Source organism: Gadus chalcogrammus, chromosome 21, assembly GCF_026213295.1.
Source record: "Gadus chalcogrammus isolate NIFS_2021 chromosome 21, NIFS_Gcha_1.0, whole genome shotgun sequence".
Classification (NCBI taxonomy): domain Eukaryota; kingdom Metazoa; phylum Chordata; class Actinopteri; order Gadiformes; family Gadidae; genus Gadus; species Gadus chalcogrammus.
Window position 1 is genome coordinate 3,985,130 of NC_079432.1, and position 12,908 is coordinate 3,998,037.

Consider the following 12,908-nt stretch of genomic DNA (forward strand, 5'->3'; position numbering starts at 1 on the left):
GAGGGGTGTACGTGTTTGTGTAGGTGAACGTGTGTGTGCTTGTTTGTGTGTGTGTGTGTGTGTGTGTGTGTGTGTGTGTGTGTGTGTGTGTGTGTGTGTGTGTGTGTGTGTGTGTGTGTGTGTGTGTGTGTGTGTGTGTGTGTGTGTGTGTGTGTGTGTGTGTGTGTGGCTCTCTCTCTGTGTGTGTGTGTGTGTGTGTGGCTCTCTCTCTGTGTGTGTGTGTGTGTGTGTGTGTGTGTGTGTGTGTGTTGTGTGTGTGTGTGTGTGTGTGTGTGTGTGTGTGTGTGTGTGTGTGTGTGTGTGTGTGTGTGTGTGTGGCTCTCTCTCTCTCTCTCTCTATGTGTGTGTGTGTGTGCTCGTGTGTCTGTGTGTGTCTGCCCTGAAGGGGGACTAATAGGTGCAGTTTGTTGATACGTTTCTCCACAGGTTACATGGACCCTGTTAGGTAAAAGAAAGGAGAGATTAGAAAGTGAAACAGTGAAAGAGACTCAAAGGGCGGTCAACTTATAGCAAGGTGGTTTGAGCCCGTCTCAAAATAGATCATGACTCAATGTCTCAGTCTCATGACGTAGGCAATAACACAAGATAACCACAACTCTTGTCTGTCTGGCTTGCTGCGTGCATGCTGTTTGAACACGCACATGCATGCACCACACACACAATACCCCTCCATCCACCTATACACGCTTTTCTTTGTGTTTGACAGACAGGTTGCAAAAGTGCAAAATATCCTCTTTTGATCTTTGAAGCACTTGAGAATGTTGATCCTGCATTGTCTCTTCAGACGAGCGCTGCATTGGGGCGATGGATTGAGTAATGTGTTAGCGTTTCTAATTCGAGTTCCTCTTGTGCGTCGGTGCGTCGTCTCTCTGTCACTGCTTCAGCTTTCTTCTGCCACGGCCTCGCGGTACGCCTTCACCGCTCAGCGGGAATCAAAAAAAAGAGAAACAGGCCTAGACGGTGACGCGCTTCATCACGCCACCGCCGCAGAGAATTTCTCAAGAAACAGTCGATGTTATCCTCCCCCCCCCCCCCCGAAACACCAGTCTCCTCAGCGCACGCACACTAACCCTAGCCCACGTGCCCACGGGCCCAGCTATACACCTGGTGGCCCACATTTTTTCAATTCTCCAACCAATTCTGCTAAATTATGCTGAGACGAAAGCCCAGGACGCTGACTCTCCACCCGGGAGCTGTAAGGCCTCCAGGGGGCGCCAGACAGTCTACTATCCAAACACCACCGCGCCACAGAGCAAAGGCAATTAAGGACAATTTAGGCGGCGTTTAGCGGTTGCCGGTTCGGATCAGTTTAGCTCCGCTTAGCATTATAGCGCCGCATCACCATGGCCCGCGGCAGTCACTTTACCGCCAGGCAGTGGGGGGGGGAGGGGGATCTGGAGCTGAGGGGGGGGGGGGGGGGGGGGGAGCTGGAGCAGAGGGGGGGACTGGCTTGCTCGGGGGAGCAGGGTACAGCCCCGGGATCAGAAGGAAGTAAAAAATGAAATAAATAAGACGGTTTTATTGCTTATGCAACCCGGTGCAACGATGGGGAGGGCGTGGTGGGCTCTGCTCAAACAGAGAGATCAGAGGGGACAGGGGGTCGGGGGAGGGGATATGGAGTGGGAGGGGGAGGAGAGGGATACGGGTGGGGGAGATAGAGAGAACGGGGAGAGAAGGGAAGTCAGAGAAAGAGCGAGAGAAAGGTGGGAGGAGAGACAAATACAGAAAGAAGGGCGATTAGGATCAAGTGAAGGGGGGGAGAAAGACAGAAGGGGGAGGGATAGAGAGAGAGAATCGGGGGAGAGAGAGAGGGACTGAAAGGAAGGATCTGGGCCGCTCCTGTGTCTGCCGGCGGTTCAAAATGCGCCGTCGACGCAGAGATACGATAGATGAGTACAGTGGGAGAGAGAGAGAGAGCGAGAGAGGAGAGAGAGAGAGAGAGCGAGAGTAGAGCGAGGAGAGAGAGAGAGAGGGAGAGGGAGAGGAGAGGAGAGAGAGAGAGAGAGAGAGAGAGAGAGAGAGAGAGAGAGAGAGAGAGAGATGAGAGAGAGAGAGAGAGAGAGAGAGAGAGAGAGGCTCCTCTCCATGTCAGGTTACATCGCTGTGTTTTGGGATAATTATCCGACTGCCTCGGCAATAACGAGCACGGGAAGACGTGATGAAATGGTGCCAGCTTTCATTGAAAGCTCAACGCTTTGAGGTTTTTTTTGAGGAGTCCACACATACTTGTCTCGGAGAGATAAGAGGGACAGCTCCCAAAAATGAAAGGGATGGGGGTGGAGGAGATTAAAGGGGTTTTGTTAGTGCTGAGGAGGGGTAAAGAAGTCGTTGGAGTCTGTCTTTCTTAGGATTGCTTACCAATCAAGTGTGATGCATTTGCTGTCCTATTCACGGTGTGATCTGCACACCTCTGCTGTAACACAACTCGAGTGCTCTTGCCGTCTGCTACTGGCCTTGTTAATGAGAGGAGCTAATTGCAACACTGCAAGATATGGCCGACGTTGCAACAGAAAGTTGTGGCTTTTCTCTCAGCGGTTCAGTGTAGGCACACCTGGGCTTGTAAATGTAATTAATTGATTATAAAAAAGTGTTAATTCTGTCCATGGATCAGAGTCAGGGTGCAGCCGAATCCTCGCCGAGTAGCTTCAGATCGCCTCATCTGTCGACGTTGTTGATCTGACGCGGGCCGGGGAGTTTCTGTGTGGTCACGCGCGAGGTTACAAGAAAAACAGTGATCCCGCAGGTAAACTGACGGCACCACCATAACTAAAGTTAGACTCAGAAGCCCCAGAATGCAGTGCAGCGCGAGGCGGAAACACGAGTTGGTCCCCATGCGCCGGAAAACACGAGCGGCTTCACCGCAGATCAGCGCAGCACGAGGCGATCAGGAAGCACAGATGTTCTTACAGATGTGGGCAGATACCGGCAGTATCAGTGTCAGTGCCAGGCAGTCAGCTGACGGCCTGGCTGTCAGCTGACTGCTCTTGGGTAATAAATAGACTCGCCGTATAGCTGCCTGTGACTCCCCCGGTCTGAAGGTTCTCGGTTCACAGTCTACCTGTAGACATCCTCGATCAAATAGCCCCCTCACCGGCACATTATCGACATGTTACAAATAATCACAATGCATTTTATTTCAGGGCGCCTTTCCAAACTCTCAAGGGCCGCCTTAGAGTTAAGACAAGCAAACAATTTAAAAAGGGGAAACATAGTTAAAACAAAACACATTTAAAAAATAAACGGGAGGTTTTAAAGGTGGGGAGAGACTCTATACTACGGATGGATATACTACTGTGGGACAGAGTTAGAAATAACCTTTTCTTTTATCCGCCAGCAGAGCCCCCCCTGATGGTGTGGCGGCGTGGCCGTAGCGTGTAAAGTGTGGTTCTCTACACGGTGGTCTGATCCCCCCCCCCCCCCCCTGTTTCTGTGTTCCTCCCCACAGAGGCGTCTCAGGGAGGCTCTGCCGGTGTGGATGCGTCTCGCTGCCGCCCTGCTGGGCCTGCTGTTCCCCCGAGAAGCCATGGTCCCGCCGAGGGCGGAGCCCAGATGAAGCGCCTCCCCCCCCCCACCCCCCACCCCCACCCCCCCAACAATCCACCACCCGCTGCCCGACAAACCGAGGGGGTCCATGGCGGGCCCTCCTCTACGACCCCCCCCCTACCCCCCACACGTTACCCTCCTCAGAAAAAGGGAGCAGACTCTTATGATGGCACTGTAGTTCGGGGGTTCACCCTTTGTTTGACGGACGAAGACGCAACAGAGCAGGGCGCGGAGGGGACCCTAAAGATGGCCACCGCTGGACGGAGGGCCGATCCACACGTTTTTCATTTTTTCCTTTTTCCCAGATTTTTTTTCTCCCACCTATCCAAAAAGAAGCCATTGTGTTTGAAGAGATATTTTCGAAATATTTGTAAGATGACCTATTTTGTACAGTGAAATGCTGTAAAAAAAAAATGTATTTGGTGTTTCTAGTCCAGACGAACCTCCATCCTCTGCCCAGGGAATGCCTTATTTTCTCTCACCACCGAACACACACTCCCTTTCTCCGCGCGGACGAAAGCCGTCTTGGTAGGGACGCAGTCGAGATTGGGGCTGGATGTTTTTGCCTGGCCGCCGTCAGCTGCGAATCTCGGCGAGGATCACAACGACATTTTCACCTTTGCCCCGTCCCTACCTACGGTGGCAGGTTCAGAAAGACGATGATACGTTTTTATTAAGGTGTTACGGTTTTTAGACGTCTGTCCACGACAGGCAAAGACGATTCATTGACTCACGATTCATGATTTTTTTGAAAGCGGCCTCAATAACTTAATCCGATTGACTCCCAAGGTTTTCGATTTTTTTAAACAACAGGATATATTTAAGAGGATGAAATTCACTTCGACAAAATGAAAAACTTGGACACAAAAACGTTGACGTTGATCTACTTCCAATCCCGTTCACTCTCCAGCCCCTTGGAAGACCACGAATCTGGGTATCGAAAGCCCCCCGTTAAAGAACACCTTTTTGCCAGGGGGTCCGTTGTGAGTGTTTGCTTCTTGCTTGTTGTACAAAATCGTAACATCGTTTTGAAGCCAAATGACAAGCACACAAATCTCAATCAAGCCTCAAATGTGAGATTACGATCAGGGAACTGTGAAACAATCAGACAGCCAAATAAGAGACAAAGAATGAAAGCGTTTGACACATTGACATCACCGTTTTCTCTAGCTCGTAACAGCTTCTTTCTTTCTCTGGTTGGAACGACAATCGCCCTCCCAGCGGCCCGGTCTTAATCCATGTGTCCTTCTATTTGTCTGTGCTACGTTAGAGCTTGGTTAGTCAAAGCGATAAAGATGTTTATTAGAGATTTAATAGAGAGCAATACTTAAGGCAGCGACATGCATTCACCCGTAGAGATCTCCATTCCTCTCACAATCAGATTGGTATGCATCAGAGTACATTTGAAAGCGGAGGTCTGGCCCTCTGTCCTCAAATATAATTATCTATATTCTATAACCTTAAACCACTGTGTTACATAATGACTTCAATGTCCTTGTTAAATATATTTACATAGAATACATTGCAGAGAAATAGGGGAAATTAGACGTTTGGTTATCAGAAAGCACCACCGGAAACGTTTTAGGTTTTAAAGTCTCCGTTTGTTCACCACCACTTCCAGTTAAATACACACATTGAGTTTGACTCATTTCAGAAAGTTTTTTCACACGACTTTTCACCCTCTTTCCCTTTCAACACCACAGCCCACTGTTTTTATTTGAATATTGGTTCCTTTTAAAAAATGTTTAGGTAAATAAGGATTTGAAGCGATGACATTTAAAACGGTTTTGTCAGAAGATGTACAATTTTCCACATTTTGTAAATGAATATCGTGAATTTGTTTTGAAGACACTGATGGATTTCCTTTTTCTTTGTAATGTTTTCTTCAGGGAGTTGATGAAGGTCAGTGTGTGTTTAACATGGGCCTGGTACACTGTTTTGGTCCTCGAGTCTTTGACAACTTGTACTTCCCAGAGCCACACAACACATTGATTATACAATTTGTCCCTCAAAATTGACCTAGAACAATCGCAAAAACGATTGTCATTAAAGCTTTTGTATGAAATAATTAGCTGAAGCTGTTTTTTTTTTTATTTCATCCAGTGAGCCGATATCGAGTCAAGACTGAGTGATTAGTTGTGACTCGCTCTCTCTCTTTTCCATGCTCACTCACACTTCACGCTATCCACAAAATTCAGACTGAGCTACTCAGCCTCCCTCTTCAACGTTTTTTATTTTCGTTTTATGTTCCTTAAAAAGTAATTTATTTTAATTTATTTTTTGTATATTTGCCCAGTAGTACTACTACTACTACTACTCGTACTACTACTACTCGTACTAATACTACTGTACAGATGATATCTCGACGTGGACTGAACAACAAGGGTTGGGATCATTTTTTTCTCAACGTTTGCTTGCGTCTTGGTTGTGTGTGTGTGTGTGTGTGTGTGTGTGTGTGTGTGTGTGTGTGTGTGTGTGTGTGTGTGTGTGTGTGTGTGTGTGTGTGTGTGTGTGTGTGTGTGTGTGTGTGTGTGTGTGTGTGTGTGTGTGTGTGTGTGTGTGTGTGTGTGTGTGTGTGTGTGTGTGTGTGTGTGTGTGTGTGTGTGTGTGTGTGTGTCGGCGTTTGGATTGGTCCCGGAGGCTGGACTTATGCCATGAGCATTAAGCGTTCCTCTCACAGGCAGTGCGAATCCTAACGAGAATCACATGACCACCAGACAATCAATCGTACAACATGTGCCTTGTGAGCGACAGAGCCATCACATGACCCGTCACATGACCACCCGTGCTCAGCATCAAGATGGCCGACGTAGAAGCAGATGATTGCTGCTCACGGTTCCATTTTATTTCCATTTTTTTGCTTGACACACCACACAGAGTAGGACAAATAACGAGTGAACTGCGAAGGCACAAATGGTACTGTGTGTCTTTTGGGCCCACTGTGAAAACAACATCGACGGAACGACATAACAAAACAACCAAATGTGTTTTTTCTCTCAGATCTGCTCACGCGCACACATGTCCAACCTTTGCACACACACGCCCGCAAACGACTGTTCGCAGTCTTATCTGCACTGTAAAATAAAAAGACGGCAACATGACGACGACAACAGACAAATAAGACACGGCTGTTTATTTTAGGTGTCGGTTTCTACTCTCGCGCAGAACTTCCCTTCCCATTCCCTCTAGACTGCAACATCTCTTTTTAAGATCTGTATTATGCTGTATTGACCTAGTTTTGTCTAGGCCTCTGTGCTTTATCCGTCTGGATCTAGTAGGACTGCTAGTTTACATTGTGAAGGAGGAAGGAACTACCACGGTGCCCAGTATTAACCGGTGGGTTGCATGATAGGCCAGAAGTTTTGTACTCTGAGTCTGTTTTTTATTAATCGCAACCGACCCCGAACACTCTGCCTCAAGGGAAGAATTTTTTCAAATGGTTCAATCTTCAGTGTCTTGAATATCAATTTTCCTCATTCGTTTTCTTTTCTTTTTATTATTTTTTTAATTCAAGAAGTGCATCTTTTCTGTCCAAGTGCTGTGATTTGGTGTTTTTCTACCCGAAATTTGTACAACACGGCTCTGGTTTTATTTACTGAGAACAACAAAAAAAAAAAATCTTTTTGTAAAAAGAGGAAAATACTCATGACAAAACACGATTTCATTCATTTTTTTTTAATAAATAGGCCTATTGCTTTGTCAAATGTGGTGGCATTTCTAAAAGGTTTTTTACTGCTTTTTCTTCGTTTGGGCAAATCCTGCTGTCATCCTCACTCTCAGTTCATGGGATGTTCTTTAAATCGATGTACACGGAGAATAACGCAAACCCTACATTCCACTGAGATCTGCATCTTAAAGATTCTGAATGTAATGTCATTTTCGAAAGAACGAAAAAATAAATAAACGCAAACAAAAACGAAACGCACAAATGCAGTAACTCATCGACCCTTGCGACGGAGGTTTTTATGGTTGACTTTGATGCACTATGTTGCGTCGGAGGACCGTTATGGGGACAGGTCTCCTGCCTTCACGGCGGCTCATCCTGCCTTCGCGTCGGATCATAACACCCCAACGTCCAGAGCGGTCTCGCCGAATTCACCCGCACGCGTCCGATGAAGTGAGGCCCAGTCCAAAATGTAGCAGTTTTTGATTTTTTTTTTTTACAAACATTGGCTGTGAGCTCTCCGAGGCTGCTCTGCGTGGGTGAGGTTATTTTCCGCAACATCGTTAAAGACAACAGGTTTGGAGAGAAAGGGAGGAAAAAAAGGGGATGTATTTTTTATAATTTTCTGATTTTGTTTTTCTAGTGCAATACGCTGTACATACGAGCTCTGCTCTGAGAATCCGACAACATGTCTCTTTATTTCCTTGGTTGTTTAATGGATTCATTACCATTTTTTTTTTTTTCATTAAACAAAAATTATCAATTTCTATGTCTTTGAGTTTTCAATGTTTTCTCCTCGAAATCTAAGCAAAATACAGAACCACATTGAAAATATGTACAATATCCACACTGATCTCACTTATGCCTTGACACCCTGGTTACTCGACTCTTCATACCCGATCTGACAGACATGTTTATACATTAACACACGTTCTCACATCCATATGTCTATAAATTGTGCAAATGCACACCCTGTAGACTGCACCAACATGGAGAAAACAGGTTTATTGACAGAAAATAGGGTATCACGAAAGGCGTGGTAATCCAGCGGTCCGACCCAGAGAACAAAAGGGCCTTTGAGGTTCTGTCAAGGGGTACGCGCAGAATAACTTCACGAATGAACACTTCCTCATAAAACCCATGAAAAGATGTTCCCCCTGAGCCTGAGATTTAACACTGGAGTGGTGACAGGGTTTAAGTAGGCTACTCTGTTAAATCACTCTCTTAGGGCCTATCGATCCACCGTTAACCCTGATAAGCTCCCCAGGGTGTCCCAGTCTGTCCGGTAAGCCCTGCCGGTTAACCCCGCAGTCAACAAAGGCACTAGGGTGATCCCAGGCCATGCATACCCGCTGTGTTAAAGTCACCTAAGGAGACGTGGGACCCTGGAGGTAAATGGAAGGGATTTTGTAGGTTTAATAAAAACACTGTTTTCCCCAAGGGATGATGATGTTTGCATGTGTGACAAACACACACACAAACACAAACTCGCTTTACTCACAAATGTTAGCAAAACGACTCACTATGCTGCTGAAGTTAAGGTTAGGGTTAACCCTAACTCCATTATATCATGTATTAAGTTAACATAAGCACTGTTACCATATCCAACATGAACCCTGTTACCTTAATTAACATGAACACCGTTACCCTAGCTGACTTGGACACACCCAGTACCATAACTAACGTGAACATTCCTCCACTCGTGTGTGCGCTTGGGTGTGTCAATGTGTGTGTGCCTCTCTATGTTTGTGTGTATGTGTGTCTATGTGTCTGTCCGTGTTTGCGTTTGTTTGTGCGTGTGTGTGTTTTTATATCTGTGTGTGTGAGTGTGTGTGTCTGGGTATGTGTGTTGGAGCCTAACAAAGCACTGGGAGTCGACCTGAGAATCCAGGGTAGGAGGGGTGGGAGGAGTAGGTGGACCCCTTATATCAGGGGTTCTCAAAGTTTTGACAACTGAGGGCCAATTTAGGAACCCAAAATTTGACTGAGGGCCGCCAAAGGAAAAAAAAAATTGGCGGGAAACGCCGTCAGCATCCCAGTGGTCAAAAAAAACATTGTACCGTGGACCTCCGGGTGTGAGGTCAAGTGAGGTCTAAATCACGAAACTGAGGTTCAGCCTTTCAAAGTAATGTACAGTCGGATTAAAACTAACAAATGTAAGGATTTAATTGAAACCTAGAGAAAGTCGACTTTTCTCTTTATATTTATTTATATTGTTGAAATTAATATTGATATAATAATAAAAATAAAAAAGTATTTATTTCTTATATGTTTTATTTTTTATTTTTTATAACTTACATAATTATGTATGTCATTGCGGGCCACCAGGAATGATTCCGCGGGCCGCCATTGGCCCGCGGGCCGCACTTTGAGAACCAATGCCTTATATGGTTTAGGGGGAATAAACCATTGGCCGCTCCAGTTTGCTTGTCTCAGCTGTTTCCTGCAACAACCTCGACCTGAGGCATGGTGAACAAAGAGATCGTTTGCACCAGACCCTATCTGTTCTTCGAAGCTAGGTTGGACGAAATGAAGATCGGGAGAGAGGACAGAAAGAAAGAAAAGAAAAGAAAGAGCAAGAGAGAGAAAGAAAGCAGTGGCGTGATGAGGGATCAATGATTGAATGAAAGAAAGTCCGGACAGGAATATGCTTATCGCCTGGGTGGAGGAATCCATCCCACAACCTATGAGGTGTACTCTGATGTGTTGACCTTTCCATTATCACTTTCCTTCACAGTTGGATTGGATTTGGTTGAGGTAGGGTGAGGTCGAGGTAGGGCTCTCTGTTGTGTTTCTACACCAGCGTACACTCATTGCACTTGGCTGTTCAATCTACACAATCTGAGGAAGGGAACAGCTTCTACATCCTTCGTATCGATCGTATTTATTTATTTGTTTATTTCAGGGACATTGCACACTACTCAACAGTCCAACTGTAAGTGAGCCAGAGTTTGCCTAAGAGGCTAGTTTACATCCGTTGTATGAACGAGGAGAATACAGTAAAACACTTTGGGGCACCCTAACGCAATGTGCCCCGGCGATGGGACCATGGGTTCTATTCTAATCTATTCTATTTGGTTGGGGTTGAATAGAATATAATAGAATATCCTTTTATTGTCATTGTACAGTGTACAACGAACAATGAACTACAAGGTAGCAGTGCAATGTACGCATAAAAATAAATAGATGATATGTACAGTGTTGTGCAATTATTGCACATTGTCCTTATGTGTGTGTGCGTGTGTGTGTGCGTCAGTGCCCTTTGTGTTCAGCGCAGTGAATGGAAGTAAGCGGTTTCTAAGTCTGTTGGTTCTGGTTCTGATGGACCTGTAGCGCCTGCCGGAGGGCAGCAGGTCCAGCCGGTGATGTGCTGGACGGGCGCTGTCTCTTGTGGTCCCCTCAGCTCTGCCGAGGCAGCGGGACGCGTCGATGTCTCTCGGGGAGCGGAGGGGGCCTCCGGTGATCCTTTGAGCTGTCTCGACCACTCTCTGCAGTCTCTCCCTGCCTCGGGGCAGCTGGAGAACCGCACCGGGACGCAGTACGTCACGACGCCCTCGGTGGTAGAGCGGGAGAAAGTCACCAGCGGCTTCTCACCGGTGCTACTTTTCCTGTGCTCTCAGGAAAGGGCCTCCGCCCCTTCCTGAGAGGACAGGAAGCCCAGGAAGGTGAAGGCGTCGACCCTCCCCACACTTATGCATTCTATGTAGAGAGGAAATTGACTTTTCCTGTGCAAGTCCAGAATGACCAGGGTGACTTAGACCTCTAGAAACCCTCTCTCACCCTCTCATCCCCCTGCCAGTTTCATACTCCACCATGCAGGGTTGGAGGAAACTGGAAACTTGTCTCAGGGGTATGTGTGTGTGTGTGTGTGTGTGTGTTAGTGTGCGTGTGTGTGTGTTTGTGTGTGTGTGTGTGTGTTTGTGTTGGTGGGTGGGATTGTGTCTGTGTCTGAGTGTGTGTGGGTGGCGGGGGGGATTGTGTGTGTGTATGTGTGTGTGTGTATGTGTGTGTGTGTGTGTGCGTGTGTGGGTGGGGGTGGATTGTGTGTGTGTGTGGGGGGGGGAAATTGTGTGTGTGTGTGTGCGCTTGTGTGTGTGTGGGGGTGAGGGATTTTTGTGTGTGTGTGTGCTTGTGTGAGTAGGTGGGGGGGGGGGTTGGCCACCTGGTTGTGATAACCATCTCTCTGACTGACTTTTGAGTCAAAAGAAACACTCAGTACAGATTACAGCCATAGTTCGACTATGCTCCCCAATTGGACCAGTGCAATTGTCCGAGTATACATGGCGGTGAGCAAATCAATTCATTGTTTGAAGCATGTCGTACCCCGGTGCGATAGGTGGCGCTGTACCCATTTCAACTAGTGGTAATAGAGGCACTTCTGGCTGACCTCTTCCTGGCTGACCCGGGGATACACTTCTTATAGGGGGTTACCACATTGGCGCGACACTGGCTTCTTCCATCTTCCTCGACACCTTTTTAAATAAATCGTAGTATCTCGTTGTTCGATGGCGACTAGGACACGATTTTAGTGTCCTTCTACTTCCGGCTCACGCGCATCTCGAGCATGCGCAGAACGCAAAATCCGATTCCAATCCGATTTAACGTATACGTGCACGATTAATGCGACTATCAATCGAATAATCCGATTGAGAAAGCCGATTGGGTCAGATTTTAGTCCGACTAAGGTGTACACATGCATCTTAAAGGGAACATCTTATACCACCAAGTGTGAGTGTGATTAGCCGTTACAAGCCAAGTGGTCGTGTCCACCTAGATGTGTGACGGATAGATGAGCAACATGTGCTACAGTCCACTGGGTAGGCTGGTAGACTGATCTATCCAGCACAAACGTTATGCCTCCGGGCTGGTGAGCTCGTAACCTAGCTGCATGCTAACAGGACTGAGGGCTGAATCTGGTGTGCAGAGATACGATGGCAGTATCAGAGATGGCACACGATTACCACAGGAAACGCCCAGGAAACCCACTTCCTGTTTGTCCAAAGAAGAAGAGAGTGAAGGGTGAGCGCACACCAGGTGTGCCCATAAACACACACACACACACACACACACACACACACACACACACACACACACACACACACACACACACACACACACACACACACACACACACACACACACACACACACACACACACACACACACATAATCCCAGGGGGGGATAGGGTGACTCCTCCCACCCTCACAGATCGGTATTCACCCAGGGCCGTCTAGAAACAGATGACTCATGCCTCCTCACTCCCAGGTCTTTTGCATGCGTCTGACTTCGGCTGTATAGTAGGAGGTGGTGTGGGAGCTGGTGGAGGAAGAGTTTGTGGAGCTGATGGGGGTGGAGGTGGATGTAGGGGAGTTGTTGGGGGTGGATGTGGTGGAGGTGGTGGTGGTGGAGGTGGTGGTGGTGGAGGTGGATGTAGGGGAGGTGGCGGTGGATGTGGTGGAGGTAGTGGTGGTGGTGGTGGTGGTGGAGGTGGATGTAGGGGAGGTGGCGTGGATGTGGTGGAGGTAGTGGTGGTGGTGGTGGAGGTGGATGTGGTGGAGGTAGTGGTGGTGGTGGTGGAGGTGGATGTAGGGGAGGTGCTTGTGACGTAGGAGAGGGGGGTTGTGGGAGCTGGTGGAGGAACATGCTGGCGTGGGGACTTTACATTGAATGCAGTGGAATGGTAGACCAAATTTATTCTCC

The 12,908-nt window shown here is 47.5% G+C and overlaps 1 protein-coding gene across 1 annotated transcript in view; it reads left to right on the top strand.

Moving 5' to 3' along the window:
- Positions 1 to 3,553, top strand: part of bmf2 (BCL2 modifying factor 2) — a 44,629-nt gene extending 41,076 nt beyond the window's left edge. The window contains exon 5 of the mRNA XM_056581869.1: positions 3,446 to 3,553. Within this exon, the coding sequence (XP_056437844.1) occupies positions 3,446 to 3,553 (108 nt within the window). The remainder of the gene's footprint in view (positions 1 to 3,445) is intronic.
- The last annotated feature ends 9,355 nt before the right edge of the window (positions 3,554 to 12,908 follow it).